The sequence below is a fragment of the Eptatretus burgeri genome, chromosome 2 (genome assembly GCF_056783735.1).
Source record: "Eptatretus burgeri isolate ZD-2024b chromosome 2, Ebu_testis_v1, whole genome shotgun sequence".
NCBI classification, from domain to species: domain Eukaryota; kingdom Metazoa; phylum Chordata; class Myxini; order Myxiniformes; family Myxinidae; genus Eptatretus; species Eptatretus burgeri.
In genome coordinates, this window is record NC_140962.1 from 43,294,560 (window position 1) to 43,313,984 (window position 19,425).

A 19,425-nucleotide genomic window follows, 5' to 3' on the forward strand; every position below is an offset into this window, starting at 1 on the left:
ATGAACATTTCATATTCCAGGAACATCAACATCTGTGTGCAAATCATCTTTTTCAACTCTCCCAGTCAATATCTGACAATACAGTTTTACATAGCTTGCAGATCCATTTTAACGAGGAGGTGAATGGTGATGCAAGGACAGAGGTGCTAGTCCAGACAGGCCAGACAGGTGTTGTGCACTCAAGTTGTCTTGAGTATCAGTGCCTCGATATTCTTATAATTGGATGTTGCTTTGACACCTGGGTGCATTACATGCAGTACCTCCAAAGAGGATGGTGTTGTCTCAACGCAATGTTGCATTTCCTGATCAGAATCAGTTTTTTAAAATCATTATTATTTTTAACTTTATTAATGGATGACAATAACCTGGGCGTTAAGAAAGCCAGGAACTCCTTGAAACTCTCACAGTTCAGTTTCCAGGGATCACGAGATTCATCATTGACATTGATTGCAGAGAATTTGTTTTTCACATTCATTATTTTGAACTACTCAGTGACAAGTGCAATTAATTTAATGGTTTCTTTCTGGTTATTAACCTTACCTTTTAGGGCAGTCAATGCTGCACTCGTCTTTTCGTGAAAAACTAGTGGTACATTTTGTCGCTGCAGAGGTTTCGGAAAGATTGAGGTGGGTGTAAGCTTTGTGGGACAAAGTGGTGTGTTCCTGTTCCCATCATAAAAGGCTGAGATGTCACTTCAGCTTGCCAGGTATTCCGTGTCATCCTTTTTGAAAGACAGTTCTTGGCTTATCTCCATTACCCAGTTACTTTGCAAGTTCTTAAACATGTGAACGTAGTCATAGACCAGAAACATGTTGATGCCATTGGCATCCAACAAAACATTGCCTGGACCATCAAGCTCCCCATAATGGCCTTGTTCAGAGTCAGTTGTCACATATTAATGAGACTGTTCATCACAACCTTGATAGTTTCCAACAGCATGACCTTGAGCTGCTTCAGATCAAGCATACTCGTAGATAGATATAGGATGCAAACGAATGCCCCCCCCTTGACCCTCCATAGTGGCAGACTAATTCAATGATAAGAGCAGACTTGGCCATTCGCTGGGACTTGTTCGTGGCATGACCAATAACATGGCCTGCTGCGAAGCGAATGGGTTGCTTTAGCTTTACTTCATTAAACAAGATGTTGACAAGGCGTTGCTCCGGTCGCAGGTCTTCAAATATGGCTTGCAAGTTAATGTCCTTGAAGCTGCTGTCAACCACTGAATTATTAATAGATCTTTGTTATTACCAATAATTCTGAACACAATAACTCGCATATGATTCACTGATATAATTCTGTGCTTTTGATCAGTTTGTTGTACTCGTGACTTATGGTACTTCCTCTTCTGGTGCGCTGTTCAATACACCTCTGGCAACCAACTGTATCTGGCTCATGGTTATTTGTGTGTGTGCTCTACCCATGGTTATTAATTCACCTTGCTCAGTCCCGATCTGTCACATGGTTGCAGTGATGTTCGACTTTTAAATGACCCTGGCAGGCAAGAGCATATTTTTGTCAACGTTTTCCCACCCACTGCATGCCTCGGGCCTGCTTTGGGGGGAGGACGTCATTCCGACATGTTCTTCAGGCGACCTTTTGTCGACATATGCACATTCTCCCATGGTCAGCATGACTAACATGTCCGGCATTGAACCACCTCGAATGGACTGGCGGGCCCCACACCTGCCCTCTGCATTTGCCGCTTTCAAGCAGTATGCTGAACTTGTACTCAGGGGACCCCTCGCTGGAATGAACCCAGAGGAGCAAGTGACGTCCATTCGGAGGGCAGCAAGGCCTCCACATGTACACTTTGTGGGACCAATCTGACGATGATCGCAAATCACCCAAGATAATATGGGAGAAGTTCACAACACATCTCGAGCCGAGGACTAATTTCCGATAACTGTTTCCACATACCGAAGTATAAACAGGAGCCGGTTCAATCCATCGTTGAATTCATGACTGGATTAAGGCTATAGGCTCAAAAGTGCAGAGTCAACACCACCATAGAGCTTGAAGACTGTCTCATAATCTAATTGAACAGCTAATAATCGGCACCAGGCACAAGAAAGTCCAAGAAACACTGCTGGTCAAGGATGAGACCCTCACATTTGACAATGCGGTGGACTTGGCTCATACTGGAGAAGCCACTCGGGCCCACCTCAAACAATTCACAAACGACACTTCAGTTTACACCGTCCAGCGGTCCAACAGTCGAAAGGATCATTGCCGATGGTGTGGTAGGGATCACCCCTGGGGCCCCAGAACCATGTGCCCAACTTCGGGATCCACGTGTGATGCATGCGGCAAATGGGGACACTGGAAAGCCATTTTGAAATCCACCCAGCGACAACGCACACCCAGCAGAACTCGACAGCAATGCTGTCAGCAAGGGATCTCCCCTTGTCTGGAGAAAGGTTTTGAGACTTTGACATTGTGCGGGCTGCTTTCGCTGACCTCGTCCCGAGCGAAGAGTGAGATGAAGTCTTTGCCATCATAGACATTTAATTGGACAACTGTCTCAACACTCTGTGGTGAATTGAAGGACGTGACGTGTGATCACATGTCGCACGGCTCGAGCACGGAATAGATAAAGCTAAGATTCCGCTCGGTCGGGGGGATTGTCCCAGGGGCATTGTCGTTTACGGCGGCGGCTCACTTGGTGCTCGTTGAATGGTGAGAATTGAGAGTATATCGGACTCCGTGCTTATACTGATTTATTTTGCGGTGATTAGTTGCACGTGTATGCCTTACTGCTTATGTACTCCTTGCTGCACCTGTATACCCTGATGTGCCCGTAGAAGCGGCTTCAATCAAATGGAATAAAGCCTACACTCTGAAGGTTCTTCTCTCGCTTTCATTTCAATTTATTCCATTTGGTTTTCTCGGCTCTCTCAACCAACGATGGACAAGATCTACAAACCAGAGAGGTTCGACGCAGACCCAAACGCGACTGACTCAGAAATGAAATGGTCGCATTGGTTCCGTTCCTTCTCACACTATCTGACCATCATCGAAGAGGGAGCCGACAAATTGGCCGCCCTTGTGAATCATGTCTCGCCCAGCGTTTACAGGCTCTTCTCGGAGTGTGACACCTACGGAGCAGCGATCGACGTGTTGCAGGCTCTCTACGTGAAGCGCAAGAACGAGGTGTACATACGACATCTTCTCAACACACGCAAGCAAGCAGCCGGGGAGACCATCGATCAGTTCCTGCAAGCTCTGAAACAGCTGAGAAAAGACGGCAGCTTCCGGGCCGTAAACGCCGAGGAACACCGAGATGAAGCGACCCGAGAGGCATTCATCCAAGGACTCAGGTCAGCCCACATACGGCAACGCTTACTTGAGAAAGCGCAACCCACTCTTGAAAAGGTAGTTGACCAGGCTCGAGCGATGGATATGGCTCAGCAGCAATCTGAGTCATTTGGGACACCGATGCTGCTAATGAACGCCACTACGGTGGAAACTCAAGGAACCCCACAGACACAGACACAGCCTGACACAGGGGATGGAGAAAAACCCGAGGAGTCGGATACCCAGACCTCGTCAAACTCCTCAGCAACTACTCCGGTTGGTAAATGCTTCTTTTGTGGGTACAAAAGACACCTCCGCCACAAATGCCCCGCCAGAGATGCCACATGCATGAATTGTGACAAGAAAGGGCATTATGCCAGGGTATGTAAATCTACTCTAAGGAGAAATAAACCCACTTCTGCGGCTCTCTACTCACAAAAGAAACTAACTGCAGCCTCACCGGGGAATCTATCCAAGGCTATCATCAACGTACGCATTAACGGGCATATGGCTGAGGCTCTGATTGATACCGGTAGCTCTGAAAGTTTCGTCAACAGCTTGCTAGTGAAGGGCAGGAAATGGAAGATCCACCCGACAGACAATACAGTATGCATGGCCGCCACATCACTACAGTCCCGCGTACGAGGGTACTGCAATGTTGAATTGGACGTAAAAGGGTACACGCATCGGGATGTAAGGGTACTGGTGCTTCGTGATTTATGCGCAGACGTAATTCTGGGTCATAATGTCCTCAAGCAGCACACGAGCGTCGAAATACCCTTTGGAGGAAGCAAACCTCGTCTAATTTTAAATGCTTTGACCACCGCAGAGGTAACGTCCCCCCAGCTGTTTGCTAACTTGTTGCCGGTCTGTAAACTGATAGCGATCAAATTGCGACGATATACCACTGCTGATATGAACTTCATCGCTTCAGAGACCAAGCGATTACTAGAAGAAGGAATTATAGAACCGAGCGATTCGCCATGGCGCGCACAGGTGTTGGTCACCGCCAATCAGAATCATAAGAAATGAATGGTTGTCGATTATTCCCAAACGGTCAATCGTTTCACCCAACTCGATGCCTCCCCTTTGCCGCGCATAGACGAGATGGTCGAACACATGGCCAATTATAAGATATTCAGCACCATCGATTTGCGAAGGGCCTATCATCAAATTCCCATCCGAGAGGAAGACAAACCTTACACCGCATTCCAGGCAGGTAGACGCCTCTACCAATTCAGGAGGATTCCGTTCGGTGTCATGAATGGAGTAGCTTGCTTCCAACGAGTTATGGACGACATCATCTCAGATGAAAACCTCAAAGACACTTTTGTTTACGTGGACAATGTCACAGTGTGCGGTAAGGATCAGGGGGAACATGATATGAATCTGGACAGATTCTTGAGCATTGCCAGAAAATATAATCTGACCCTCAACTACGAGAAATGCATATTCTCGGCAAGGTCAATTGACCTTCTCGGCTACACAATAGCCGACGGCACGATTAAGCCTGATCCTGGACGATTGCGCCCACTTCGTGAGCTATCCCCACCTCAGGACCTGCAGACAATGCGCCGGGTGATAGGCATGTTCGCTTACTATGCGAGATGGATTTCCCAATACTCCGAGAAAATACATCCCCGAGTGCATTGCAAAAACTTCCCACCAGATGCCGCTGTTGTAAAAGCTTTCCACAGCCTCAAAGATGATATCAGTAATTCCGTGGTATTATCGATCGATAGCTCGGTGCCCTTCGTGGTGGAAACAGATGCTTCTGATCACGCGATCGCTGCGACGCTTAATCAGTCTGGGCGACCCGTCGCGTTCTTCTCGAGAACTCTCTCTGGAAGCGAGCAGAGACACTCAGCAATAGAGAAGGAAGCGTACGCTATTGTCGAAGCCCTACGTAAATGGAGACACTATTTACTGGGAAACCATTTCACGCTCGTCACGGACCAACGATCCGTGGAATTCATGTTTGATGGGAAAAATAACGGGAAAATTAAGAATGAAAAAATTATGAGATGGCGGATAGACCTAGCCTGCTATAGTTACGACATTGTTTACCAGCCCGGGAGAGAAAACCCTGCTGCAGACACCTTCTCTCGGGTCTACTGTTTGGCGACAATCAGTCAGGCTTTGCAAGACCTCCATGTGTCTCTGTGCCACCCGGGGGTAACCAGAATGGCACATTTCGTGCGCAGACAAAACCTTCCCCATTCTATCGAAGATATTCTATCGAAAAACAAATGAATGCTTCATGCCCTGTTTGTGCTGAACTAAAACTCAGATTCTATGGCGCGGCTTCTGGAAGACTGATCAAGGCCACTTCTCCCTTCGAGAGACTAAACATTGACTTCAAAGGCCCCCTGCCGACCGAGACAGACAACAGATACATATTCACTGTTGTTGATGAATATTCAAGGTTCCCTTTCACATTTCCGTGCTCGGATATGACCTCGGGCACTGTCGTGAAATGTCTGTCTGACCTCTTCGCTACGTTTGGGAAACCTTCGTACATACATTCAGACAGAGGGCCGTGTTTCATGTCGGCCGGGCTAAAACAATTCCTATTAGAGCACGGCATAGCAACTAGTCGAACGACTGGTTACAACCCACAGGGTAATGGGCAGGTGGAACGATATAATGGAGTTATTTGGAAAGCCGTAACTCTGGCGTTGAAATCAAGAGGACTGGGCCCCGAGCGGTGGGAGGTTACCCTTCTCGACGCTCTGAATTCCATACGCTCTTTGCTCTGTACGTCCACCAATGCAACTCCTCACGAACGAATGTTTACTCACCAGCGACGTTATGTTGACGGCCAAACGGTGCCCAACTGGCTAACCCATCCCGGAACAGTGTTCATGAAACGCCCGGTACGACAAAGAAAGTATGAACCCATGGTGGAGGGGGTCGAACTCATCGATACTAATCCAGAGTATGCTCATGTCAGGCTCCCAGATGGCAGGGAGACCACTGTGTCGGTTCGCCATTTGGCTCCCTCAGGTACTTCTCCCGCAGGTACACCACCATCTGGCACTCCTCCCTCTGACATCCCCTCCCCAGGTGTTCCCCCCCAGGAACTCCACCCGAGAATGGTGGCGACAGAGCTGCCGCGTTCCACCCGAGAGCGATCGGGGAGTCATCCCCGGCACGAGTCGAGGCTCACCAAGAGGATCGGAAGCCTCCCTCAAGTGAAACCGCCATTTACTCCCGGAGAGGTCGACGGATAATACCCCCTCGCCGACTCAATCTGTAAAGGGGATTATCGGCATCCTCGATGCTCATGCTCCTATATGCTCGTTACATAATATATCGATGCTCATTACCATGCTCCTACAACTCAAAATAATCCTCACTGCTTGGCATGTATGCTTCTGTAGTTTAGATAGTTCACGTTGCTTGAAATGTATACTCCTATCGTGCTGAAGCAATCATGGTGCGTTAGTTGGGCCTCTAGTTACATTTTAAAGACGGGGAAAATGTGGTGAATCGAAGGACGTGACGTGTGATCACATGTCGCGCGGCTCGAGCACGGAATAGATAAAGCCAAGATTCCGCGCGAACGGGGTGATTGTCCCAGGGGCATTGTCATTTACGGCGGCGGTTCACTTGGTGCTCGTTGAATGGTGAGAATTGAGAGTATATCGGACTCCGTGCTTATACTGATTTATTTTGCGGTGATTAGTTGCACGTGTATACCTTACTGCTTATGTACTCCTTGCTGCACCTGTATTCCCTGATGTGCCCGCAGAAGCGGCTTCAATCAAATGGAATAAAGCCTACACTCTGAAGGTTCTTCTCTCGCTTTCATTTCACACTCCAGCCACTCTCAAAGCCAAGAGAGACACAGGTGCCCAAGGAAACTTTTTACCACTCAGACTATTCAGAAGAATATTCCCAGGCAAGCTCGACTCCCATGGTTTTTTTCCTGAGAATGGTGCAACTATTACCAAGAAGACTACCCTCCAGGCATATGGGGGATCTCACATACCTCACTTTGGGACTGTACGTATACCCCGCTCATACCAAGGAAGAACAGCCCATGCCGACTTCCATGTCACAGGCTCAGCCATATTAGGCATACCAACATCGTCCACCCTTCGGCTTGTAGTGCTCAACTGTGCTGTGAAGGACAATGAGAAATCCCAACAACCTGAGCCACTGTTACAACACAAGATAGCAACGAGACCATGGCAAACTGTCACAGCTGATCTATTCTTCTTCGACCATACAGAATACCTGCTCATATGTGACTAATACTCAAAATTCCCTATAGTCAAGAGGATCAGCAGTAGTCCGAATTGCCATGGAAGTCTGCCAGGTGCTTAGGTCCGTCTTCTCTGAACACGGCATACCTGATTGTATTGTAATAGACAATGGGCCGCAGTTTTCATCCATAACGTTTGCACACATCGCCGAGAAATGGGGATTTGACCACATCACCTCCAACTCACACTTCCCTTCCTGAAACGGTTTCATCGAACGTCAAATACAGACAGTTAAGAACATTCTTGTCAAAGCCAAACGTGCTGGTGTGGACCCATTCATGGCTCTTCTGATCCTATGCTCCATGCCTAGCGACCACTCACTTCCATCACCTTCTGAACGACTAAACCAACACCACTCTCAAGACAAACATCCCAATGCGCATCCCAAACACTGTTGCAGGGAAAGACAATGTCGCGTTTCGACTTCAGCAACGCCAATATCAGCAAAAGATGTACTGGCCAGTTATTTAAATTTAAAGCCTTGGCCAGGTCAGTGTGATACAGGATAGACCATTTTGACGTGTTGTGTATCAAGGACTTCCTTCATGTGCCGGTTAATATGTTGTCTTTTTAATTTAGTCACTAGTGACGATGTACATCATTGAAAGGTGACATTGTTAACTTGAGTGGTTAGTTAGGTTAGGGATTCCACGTGATTAGCCCATCCTATCCAAACAGGTGAGGAGACCCCAATTGGGTTATTTATATGGGTCGTCACCAGCATGCTCTGCATTAAGTCACCATTCCTCCACACTGAGGTTCCAATGTCGTGACATCGACAGCGGTGTACGTCATCACCTGGGGCAGGACTTCGGGTGGACTGCCTTGATGCAGTTAGAATGACACAGGCATTGGACCTCATTGTTGGCAAGCCGAAGCGCTGCTATTGGCCAGTCGAGCCACGTGGCTGGTGTAATGGCATTACATTGGTTTGCTTTTGGATACGAAGCAGGAGTTCTGAGGATGCGGGGCATTTGGGGTATGTGGTCACATGAGCACGACACCATGATGTTTTGGATGCCTGAATAAATGATCGTTCTCTTCAAACATTACCTTTTTATATATCATCTACATTAGTACTTTACATGGTGGCAACGGTTTTACGACACATATTCGAGCCCATCAGGGTAACAAGCCAGTGTTCCCCATGCCTTTTGAAATCGGGCTTGTTCCTTGTCGACCCACTTAGCCGCCATTCACAATGGCGGAATTGGTGGGAACCTCGACTGCACCTAACGCAGTGGCAGACTGGACCGCACCTAACGCAGTGGCAGACTGGACCGTGCCTAATGCAGTGGCAGACTGGACCGCGCCTAACGCAGTGGCAGACTGGACTGCACCTTACGCAGTGGCAGACTGGACCGCACCTTACGCAGTGGCAGACTGGACTGCACCTAACGCAGTGGCAGACTGGACCACGCCTAATGCAGTGGCAGACTGGACCGTGCCTAATGCAGCGGTGGCTTTTAAAATGTTTCGACAGTGATTGGAGCTGTACTTTCAAGTTTCAAGTTCGAGGCATTATGGAGAGGAACCAGGTGCCACTGATCCTGCCTCAAGTGGGAGATGAAGGCCTTAAACGGTACAGCACATGGACCTCAATGGACCAACAGCTGCAGCAACCCGCGTATATTTTCCGTTGCTTCCTGGAACAAATGGAACCCTCGGATAATTTCAGGATCTGCCGACTGCAGCTTTTGACAAAACCAAAGATCTTTACTCTTGATGATGCCTCGAAAATAGTGCGCACATACGAAGCCTCCATCACACTTCAAACGGTTGCAAACTATGAATGACTTTGCTAACAAAGCAGCTGCCAACATAAGCATCTCCGCTGTTGGCCCAAGACTCAGTAAGTGCAAAAACTGTGGGACCTCACCCCCTCCAAGCACGTAACCAATATCCTGCTTGCAACGACGCATGCAGATTGTGTGCTAAACTAGGCCATTGGGCCAAGAGCTGTCTTATGTCCAAGTTTCAAAAACTGGGACCCGACCTCTCATCGAGTGCATACAGACACCAAGCTCCCAGAAGCTTCGCATCCCAGATCCTCGAGTTCCAGGACAACACCCCTACGTAAGGTATTCGCGATCCCCTACAACGCTTACAGTATTCCCCATATAACAGCAACACAGGTATCGGTACAACACCAATGACCCCAATGACGTTGCATCACAGTTCAATTCGTTGGTTTTCGACTTGATTAATACACCTGGTCAACGTAACGAGGCTTACATTACATTCTATGGAACAGGCCAGGTTGTCAAGGAAACCCCAGTCTCCAATGTCAAAGAAAGCAATCTCCAACTCAGGATCGATGCAACAGAGCTCAAATGTTTAATACATACACATGGAAAAGGGAAGTGCTCATGAACAGTCTCACAACCCTTCTAATTTTAGTTGCCCTTGAAGCAAGGCTTTTATTCAGGTTGTGAGAGAAAAAGGAAGGAGGGAAAAAGGGAATGAAGGAATGCATTTTGTTCGGAACAGAGGAGGAAAAACAAGATAACAAGTTGTATAGTAGGGGAGAGAATGATCAGTGAAAGTTTAACCAAAAATAAGAAGGAAAAAACATCTGGAGCAAGGGTCCAACATTGATGACAACTGAGTTGAAGGGAAGGTCACATGGAAACATAATATAAGGTGAATGTACTGGTACCAAAGTGAACGTACTGAGAGAATGTACTCTATCCTTTCTCATGAGCTCTCTGTCCAGTTTTACTTTTAATATAAACCAGATGTTTATAAGGGCTAACATATATACATATACATACACACACACACACACAAACACACACACACACACACACACACACACACACACACACACACACACACACACACACACACACACACACACACACACACACACACACACACACACACACACACATATATCCATTACAAGTTTTTATGCCAGAATACAGAAGGAGTTGTATAATTGTCTCCTGGAACTCATTTTACATTTCCAGGTAACACAAGAATATTTTATCTCAATAAAGGAAATAACAAAGATACATTATTGTTAATTGGATTCAATAATAAACAGCACAATACTTTTGATATTGATTAAAAGGCAAGTCACAGATAGTTCATTAGAAATAGCAGCAAAGATGAATTGAACAAAACAAGCACAGAAACATTCATTGAGTTCCTTGGAGAATATAAACTGTGAGAGGGTGTCAATGTCTAATTGTGCATGTCTACTGTAATTTCACCTCGAAAAGGTGTTCATTATCTTTAGCTGAAGGTGGCCACAGGTGCCCAAGGAAACACTTTACCCATTCGCACTTTTCGACGCACGTTTCCCGAAATGCTGGATTCAAAGGATGAACTCAGGATCGATGGAACATTGGCTTTCTTCAGGCAGCGGAGAACGTTTTAACTGCGTACAATGGAACCCGCATCAAGTGTTTTGGCACTGTAGTGATTACCTGAAGTTACAAGGGATCATGGTGGACCAGCACACATTTCTTTGTTGTGGATGTCAGTGGTCCTGCGGTTCTTGGCCTTCCATCATGTGAGAATCTTCACAGTGTCACGTTGCATTGTTCAGTGAACACTAACCAACCACGGGTTTACAACAGCATGAAAGAACTCATGGATGCATACCCACAACAATTTGACCGCGTCGGTGAATTTCATGCAACGCACAGGCTTGTTGTGGACCCAAATGCCCCACCACATGTTGATCCACCACGTATAACCCCTACTGCTCTCAAGGACAAAATTCAATCAGAACTTGATGAGATCGTTCTACAGGGAGTCAGACGGCATATCAAGGAACCGACTGAGTGGTTCAGCTCTCTCACGTATGTAACAAAAAAGATGGCAATATTCGGACTTGTTTGGACCCAAAGCATCTCAATCAAGCCCTGATTCATCCATATCATAAAATACCCACAACGGAAGAGCTCAATCACAAATTTGCAGGAGCGAAGTACTTCCCAAAACTTGATGCCAAGTCAGGGTGCTGGTCTGTAAGACCCGATGGAGATAGCCAACAACTTCTTAAACTTCAGACCCCAGTGGGCCGGTATTGTTTCCAACGATTACCTTTTGGACTGTGTGTAAGCCAGGACATTTTCCAGATGGAAATGGACCGTATTCTCCAAGATTGTAAAGGTGCAGTTGGCAGAACAGATGACATCGCTGTCTATGGCGTCACTGAGGAGGAGCATGACCGGCACCTCGTGAAGCTGATGGAAATAGCATGATGTGAAGGCCTCATTTTCAATTCAAACAAATGCTACATCAAGAAGACCAGCATCACCTTCTTCGGTAATACTTATGGTAGACAATGAATATGGCCTGACCAGCAGAAGGTCCAACATCTGAGAGCTATTCCAAAACCCGAGAACAAAGCCAAGCTTCAACATTTCATCGGCTTCATGACATATCTGTCACGCTTCATCAAGGACTTCAGTTTGAAATCTGATTCTCTCAGAGACCTTCTCAAAAAGGATTCTGAATTCCTATGGGAGCCACACCATCAAATTGTGTTTGATCATCTGAAGAACGAGGTGTCGGAAACATCTCTTCTTCACTATTATCATCCCGAGGAGCCTGTCTACCTCCAATGTGATGGAGGTCACATCAAACACATCATTCACGCCATTCCATCATTGTAAATTAACACCGTTCCACGCCGTACGACCATTGTTAATCAAAGTGCTAAAAACACTCCCAATTCTCGACTTTATGATGGGTGATTGTTAATTTTGAATCGAGCATACCTGCTTGAAAATATACAATTGAAATCGTACTAAGTCTTTTGTTACACTTTACACTGTACAGGGCGTTCATGAAGTCCTGATGAAACTTTGAACTTTTATAACTTTTGATACACACACGGTGGAAACAAACTGTAAATGGCATATAAAAGCATAATTCATCAAGCCTTGTGAATTTTAATGTTGTTACACCTTGTGCGTAGCACAAAGCGGGGTGATGCAATTGGTTCACTCTGTCAGTCTGACAGATATCAGTCGATGATCGAGGAACTACTTGATATAGATATAATTTTAAATTTTTAACAGGATACGAATCAGAACATGAACCTGCAGTTTAGCAGTACTTTGGTTCGAAATTTGGCAAATTGTACAGAATGTCATCCCGAGCATGCATGCACACAGCACGGTAAAGCAATTCCTTCAGTCTGTCTGCCTGTCTGGCCATCAAACCGAGTTGAAAACCATTCCAAGCAGGAAACTTACTGTTTTTAGGGGCATCAGAAAGGACACAAACAACAGGCATGAATAACTAATTTAACATGTTCAATAAGGTGGTGTAAAAGACGGTGCATCAACAGTGGTAAACTTCCGAAAAAATGTTGTTTTTTTCTACAGCCTTTAAAACTTTTATTTTATTTCAATTGAATTATATACTATAACGGGGTAAGGTTTTTTTTGGCAAACATAGTCGAGGCTCGTGGAAGAGTGAGTACACTGAATAGATAAGGGCATAACAGCCAAAAACAGGACGCAAAACACACATGCATGGGGTGGACAAGTTGGACACAGGATGCATGAGGTGGACAACATAGATACAGAAGGAAACTCCAAGGAAAAACTGAAAAATTTGTAGTAGGAGGGATTTGGGGGGGGTTCACGAGAGTAGAAAATATGGTTTCAGATTGGGGATGATGGTGGTGAACAGCGATCTTGAAGACCCAGAGGGAGGAATGAGATTGAATGGAAGTTGATTCCACAGGCGAGATAAAAGAGGAACAAATGAGTGGAGGTGAGCAGGGAACCTGGATTTAGGTAATTTCACCAAAAGGGGGTTGATGGTGGACCGTATGAGCCCTGCAGAAACCTGGGGGTGGGACAAAGCACAGAAAGACAGAGGGTGCAAGACCAGAAAGGAGGCAGTAGAAGACAGGTCAGGTATGGGAGCATGCGCCAGAGCAGCACGTCGCTGCGTTCACTTTCCACCGGTACTCCAGGGGCCTCCGTCTGGCCATCCCCCAGGCAGATGCCTGAGCATCCCTATCTTCTTGAGAAACTGATCAACCTGCTGCAATCACGAGGCAGGTGGTCGGCCCATTGGCCTCCTCCACTCACAAGCCTCCCTTGCTGAGAGAATCTGATGAGCAGGATCAGTGTCAGGAAAATAAGCCACAAGTCCATACCACCGCAGCTGACGCTCACCGACTATGCAGGTAACAAATCTCATTTGAGTCTCTCAGCAACCGCTCATTGGACACAAAGTCTGACCAGCAATAGCCAAGGATTCTACGAAGAGACCTGGTACCAAAGGAATTAGGTCTCCATCTCAGATCCCTGGTCAGAGTCCAAGTCTCACATCCATAGAGCAAGACTGGAAGCACCAAGGACCTGAAGACTCGGACTTTCATCCTCCTGCACAGGTACCGGCAGTGCCACATCCCATTATCCAGTGAATCCATGACTCCACAGACCTGACCCAGATGTCTATTGACCTCTGACTCACAGCCAGCAGAGACATGAATATCACTGCCAAGGTAAGTGAATCTCTCCACGATCTGAACATCCTCACCACAAACAGGGGCAAGATAGACGAGATAGCAGCATCCAAGATGTAAGTGAAAGCCTGCATCTTAGTTTTTACAGAGGAAACCCGTTATCCCAGCAGCTCCGACTCCTCATTCAGCAGCGTAAGGGGCCCCAAAAGGATATCTTGAGTCTCCACAAAGATGACTGCATCATCTGCGAAATCAAGGTCAGAAAACTTGACATTCCCAAACGATGCACCGCAGCTTGATCTCTCCGACATCCACTCCAGAATTCAGTCCATACAAGTGCTGAAAAGTGTGGGGGCCAGTACACACCCCTGACAAACTCCATTAACAACTGCAAATAAGTCGGAGATGGCATAACCACATCTCACAAAACTCTCAGTACCAGAGTGCAGTTCTGACATCAGATTGATCAGTTTTGGTGGCACCCCACAAAGACCATGAATTCTCCAGAGGGCATCCTAATTCACTGAATCGAACGCTTTGCAAAGATCAACATCAGCTGCAAGCATTCTCTGCTGAAACTCTCATCTGCATTTGGTGAGGACCCGAAGAACAAGGATACGGTCAATCGTTAACCTCTTTGGTGTAACGCCTGTCTGCTCTGAACGCTGGTGCTCAAGCAGATGGTGGCGAACCCTATCAATAATTATTCGAGCAAAGACCTTGTCCGGCACTGAGAGGAGCGTCACCCCTCGGTAGTTGTTGCAGTCTTGGCGATCACCCTTCCCTTTCCAGAGAAGGATAACAAGGGACAACAAGGCCCTCTTCCACTCAGTTGGGATGATGCCTGTGTTCTAGGCAGAGTACAGAACTGCATGCAACGACACGAGTGCAGCATTTCCACCAGTCTTGAGAAGTTCAGCATGGATGCCACAGATCCCTGGAGCTTTACCCTATTTCAACCGGTTCACCACAGCCTGTTTCCACAAAGGAAGGTGGACCACAGTTGATTGGAGGGTCAGAAACAGGGATTGTAACACCCCTGATGTCCAACTCGACAGCTGGTGTATCAGTCTGGTACAACCGCTCAAAGTAACCGGCCCAGCGGGCCTTCACTTCGGACTCCTCTGTCAAGAGCCACCCACCTTCTGCTCAAACTGCAGTACATCGAGGGATGTGCTTGGATGAACGCAATGTGTGAATTCCCCTGTAAGCAGGACGAGATCACTTGACCACAGGTGATGCTCTACCCCCTCACAGATTCCTCGCACATTGGCCTCCTTGTCCACCCTTGGCACACATTCAGTTTTATGCCTCAGCTCTCTGAACAGCTCAGCTCTGCCATTCAGCCTGACCCTGCGACTCTGGTCAATGGTATCCAGTGTCCCTTGAGAGACAAAATTCTTCTTTGCCCTCCGGTGAGTTCCCAGACTTCCACCGGCAACATCAAGGACAGTGGTCTTGAAGGCGCTCCACAACTCTTCAGGATCTTCCAAAGCACCCAGACCCCCCAAATCTCCACTCAGCCTGTTTGCAAACTCCTCAGCTACCCTCCACCCCTTGAGCTTGCCAACATCCAGCCTCGGCTGGGATGGTACCATTCTCCTGGATTTAAGGTGAAACTTAATAGTTGCTGCAAGTCGGTGTTCAGTATTGAGGACCTGAGCACTCCGGTGGACCCTGCAGTTCTGGATCATCCTCCAGCCACCATCAACGAGGACATGGTCAATCTCCTTTGCCACACCACCGGCGTTGGAATACCAAGTCCAGCGATGAGCCTGTGGGCACTGAAACCATGAACCGGCCACCCTAATTCCATGACTTCTTGCAAAGTCAAGGAACTTAGTGCTATTCAGGTTCACAGTTCCAGACCCATGGGGACCAACACACGTCTCATAACCATCCCTATCAGTTCCAGTCGATGCATTGAAATCCGCCAAGACTAGAAATGTATCTCGTCTGCGGCATTGATCAACCACAAACTCGAGCGTGGCATAGAATGCGTCCTTCACGGCGAGATCACGCGCCTCAGTCGGTGCATCAACAGACACCAGGGAAATGACACCCAATGAGTGACGAATTCTTAGTCTCATAATATGCAGAAGACAGAGATACCACCAACCTGTCTGTGATGGTCATGTGATTGGCCCATGGACTCAGCTTCATCAAGGGAGATTCCAATAATTTTAAAGGTCTTGGTTTCCACAGTGTCAAGCTGATCGAGATTTGAGGCAGGGGAGCCAGCCAAGAGGGGAGAGGCCTTGTAGGTGGACAGGAGCTCAGGTGTGTCAAGGAAGAACTTTGTACGATGGAGGATGCCCAGTCGGCGGCTGGCTTTGGAAGCCAACTTTTAAATGTGGTTTGTCCAAGAAAGATCATGGCTGATAGTGAGACCCAGGAGTTTGAATGACAACTTCCTCAAGTGGGTTGTTAAGAAAGTAAATAGCTTTTGGTCCTTTTGATCCTTTTGGAGAGAGAAAGGTGAGATTGTGAGATTTGTCAGGGATTGAAAGATGTATTCCAAGTGTTTGACCAGCCTGTGATTTTTTTCAAGGTCTGAAGAGAGGGATGAAGAGGCTGCAGCCTGCCTTTCTGAAGGATGAGGGATGTCACGGCAGAGGGTGAAGTCATCAGCATGTAGATAAAGAGGATTTTCCAGAGTGTAGATCTACAGAGATTTTCCAGATAAAGAGGGTTTTCCTAAAAACAGTTCTGTGAACTCTCTAGTTACCTCCACCACCAAAGGTGAAAGAGGTTATGTTTTCACCCCTTTCTGTCTGTTTGTCTGTCTGTTTATCTGTTTGTGTACAAGGTATCTCAAAAAGTTGGAGACGGATCCGGATGAAATTTTGTGGACAGGTTCGGAGTGTGACAAGGACGAATTGGTGAGATTTTTTGTGAAGATCCGGATCCGGATCCGACTACGAGGATTTTTTAAATGATTCTTCACCATTGAGAGATAGGGCCAAAAACGATATATAGCACGATGTCTCAAAAAGTGGATGGATTTGGATGAAACTCGGTAGACAGGTTGGGTGTGTGACAAGAAAAAATTGATTTGATTTTGGTGAAGATCCAAATCCAGATCCGACAACTAGAATTTTTAAAGTGATTCTTCATTATTGAGAGATCGGGCCAAAAACGATATTGTGCTGTATAGCATGATATTTCAAAAATGTAATGTGCCCGATATGTTCTCGTGGATCAGGCATTACGTGGCAGAGGTATGTGCTCTACCGAGTGCCCTTATAGTTATCAATGCTGTTGCTATTGCTATTGTTAAATCCACAGTTCCCCTGGGATTCTTGTTAGTTTGTTAGTTACTTCCTCCCATCCTGTTTGGAACATTATGGGCCGCAAATGGTCTCCATTGAATCCGGTTCCATGGCAGCTCTTTCGCTCTGCTCCACGTGGTTTCCTTCTCGTTGAGGTCTTCTTTAAAGGTGCTGCTCCAAATCTTTTTGGCCTCCCTCTTTGTTTTCCTGCCAAGTGGAATTCATTCAATACTGACTTTAGTGCATCACCATTCAGGTAGTCCTTGGACATGACGTGCCAACCTCAGACGCGTCTCCATCATTTCACTCAGGTGCCGTTTTCCACACTGTGACAGCACATCCTCATTGGTGACGTGGTCTCTCCAGGCGAGCAAGGAAGTGGCGCGTAGCATTTTAAGTCTCTGGTATAACTCGACCGGGTTCACACTGCGAACCTTCCCATCAGGGTGGATACTCTAATCATTAAGCCACATTTTCCATATGCAGAACAGAAATTAATATACAAAGGGCACATCAGGACTACATTGAGTCTAACGAGTGGTTGCACAATCCTGTACAACCTTAAACAAGGAAGAAAGAGGTCGTTTGGCCCATCATTGTAGTATTACACTCCCACGTAGTTAATATAAATCGGACCAATGGACCTGTAACTTATCTCGGCTCTGGAATAATGTAATCAAAATTTGGAAGCATTGTGAATGGTGGGTCTGGAGAAGAATATTTTTGAAGGAATTTACGGATTTTCCCAATAATTTACGAAGTCTGTCATTTTGACACACTTCTGATCAGGTCATTCGCATGGCCTCCGCAATTTACACTCCCTACCCTCATCTGATGTTGTACACCAAATTTGGTAGCATTCTGACCGGTGGGTCTGGAGCAGAAGATTTTTGAAGGAATTTACTAAGTCCGCCATTTTGATTGACTAAAAGTCATGTGACCGGAACGAGCTTTGCAATTCCCGTTACCAGTCAGGAGCAGAACCTTGCTGTCAAATTTCAGCCGCATCATTGTAGCGGTTTGGCCGGAGAAGTCGAAATAGGAGACAGACAGATCGGCAGTGCATGATGACAATATACCTTTTGTGGAATTCCAATTCCAGAAAAGCTAATAATCTACTTGAGGTTTCACTAAAGTCTAAATAAGCCGATCTTGATCAGGCAACTCAACTTGTGCCATCCTGCCTGCCCACAGTATATATACATATATATATATATATATATATATATATATATATATATATATATATATATATATATATATATATATATATATACATATATCCTACAGATGTTTAAATGGCATTAAAACAAAACAAACCAACTTTCCAAAAAGTTTTTTTTATTTGTGTTGATAGAACTGTTCACCTGTTTTTCATTCATTGAGTAGTGTAGGATATTGTCTTGTTAATGAAAAGGAAGAGTTTGGTGTTGAAAGAGGGGATTAAAGAGATGTGAGGCAAAAAGCATATGTAACATATGTAACTACTACCCCAAACCATGTTCCAGTGTGCACTTCACTCAGGAGTATAACCGGCGCCCACTTCCAGAGGCAGAACCTGCCAAGAGGTGCAAACAAATAAATAATGCTCACACAAAACAACAGTATCAACATGACCAAATCATATTCAATAAACTATTCCATTCACAATCATCGCCAGGAAAACTACAGCTATTTAACAATTGATATTATTACTCATAAAATGTCACATTTGTTTTCACAATGCTATTATATCTGAATAATAAATTAAATAATTTCCATCACATCTGGTGTATCCAATTGCTTTGATGACTCGTTATTGTGACAATCATTATAATTATTATTATTTTTACCTTTGCTGGCACATTGGACACCACTTTGTTGTGCAACCCTGGGGGAGCACCTCCGATGAGTGCCACCGGAAGGGGTGTGTTGCGCAGGTCTATCTTGAGAAGCCTGAAGCTCAAGGCCTGGATCCACATTCTTCAGGGGCATGACTGTTTGAAAAGATCCTGATGATCTGAAAGTCATAAGATGTGAACGCCTAATTGTCTTTTTGAAATACTCTTGATGAATAATCACTGGAATGTCAAGTTAAGTGAAGCCAAACATTCACCGAGATACAGAGATTCAGCCTGAATATCATTGTACGTACAAAATG

General features: G+C 46.1%; 1 protein-coding gene across 7 annotated transcripts in view; it reads right to left on the reverse strand.

Annotated features, from left to right (window-relative positions):
- Positions 1–18,609: 18,609 nt before the first annotated feature.
- The window catches only part of CCDC39 (coiled-coil domain 39 molecular ruler complex subunit), a 101,930-nt gene continuing 101,114 nt past the window's right edge, over positions 18,610–19,425 (reverse strand). For all 7 annotated transcript variants that reach the window (XM_085869148.1, XM_085869149.1, XM_085869146.1 and 4 more), the window contains 2 exons: positions 19,118–19,284; positions 18,610–18,843 (listed from right to left, as the gene is read on the reverse strand). In XM_085869148.1, the coding sequence (XP_085725274.1) occupies positions 18,806–18,843; positions 19,118–19,284 (205 nt within the window). In that variant the 3' untranslated portion in view covers positions 18,610–18,805. The remainder of the gene's footprint in view (positions 18,844–19,117; positions 19,285–19,425) is intronic.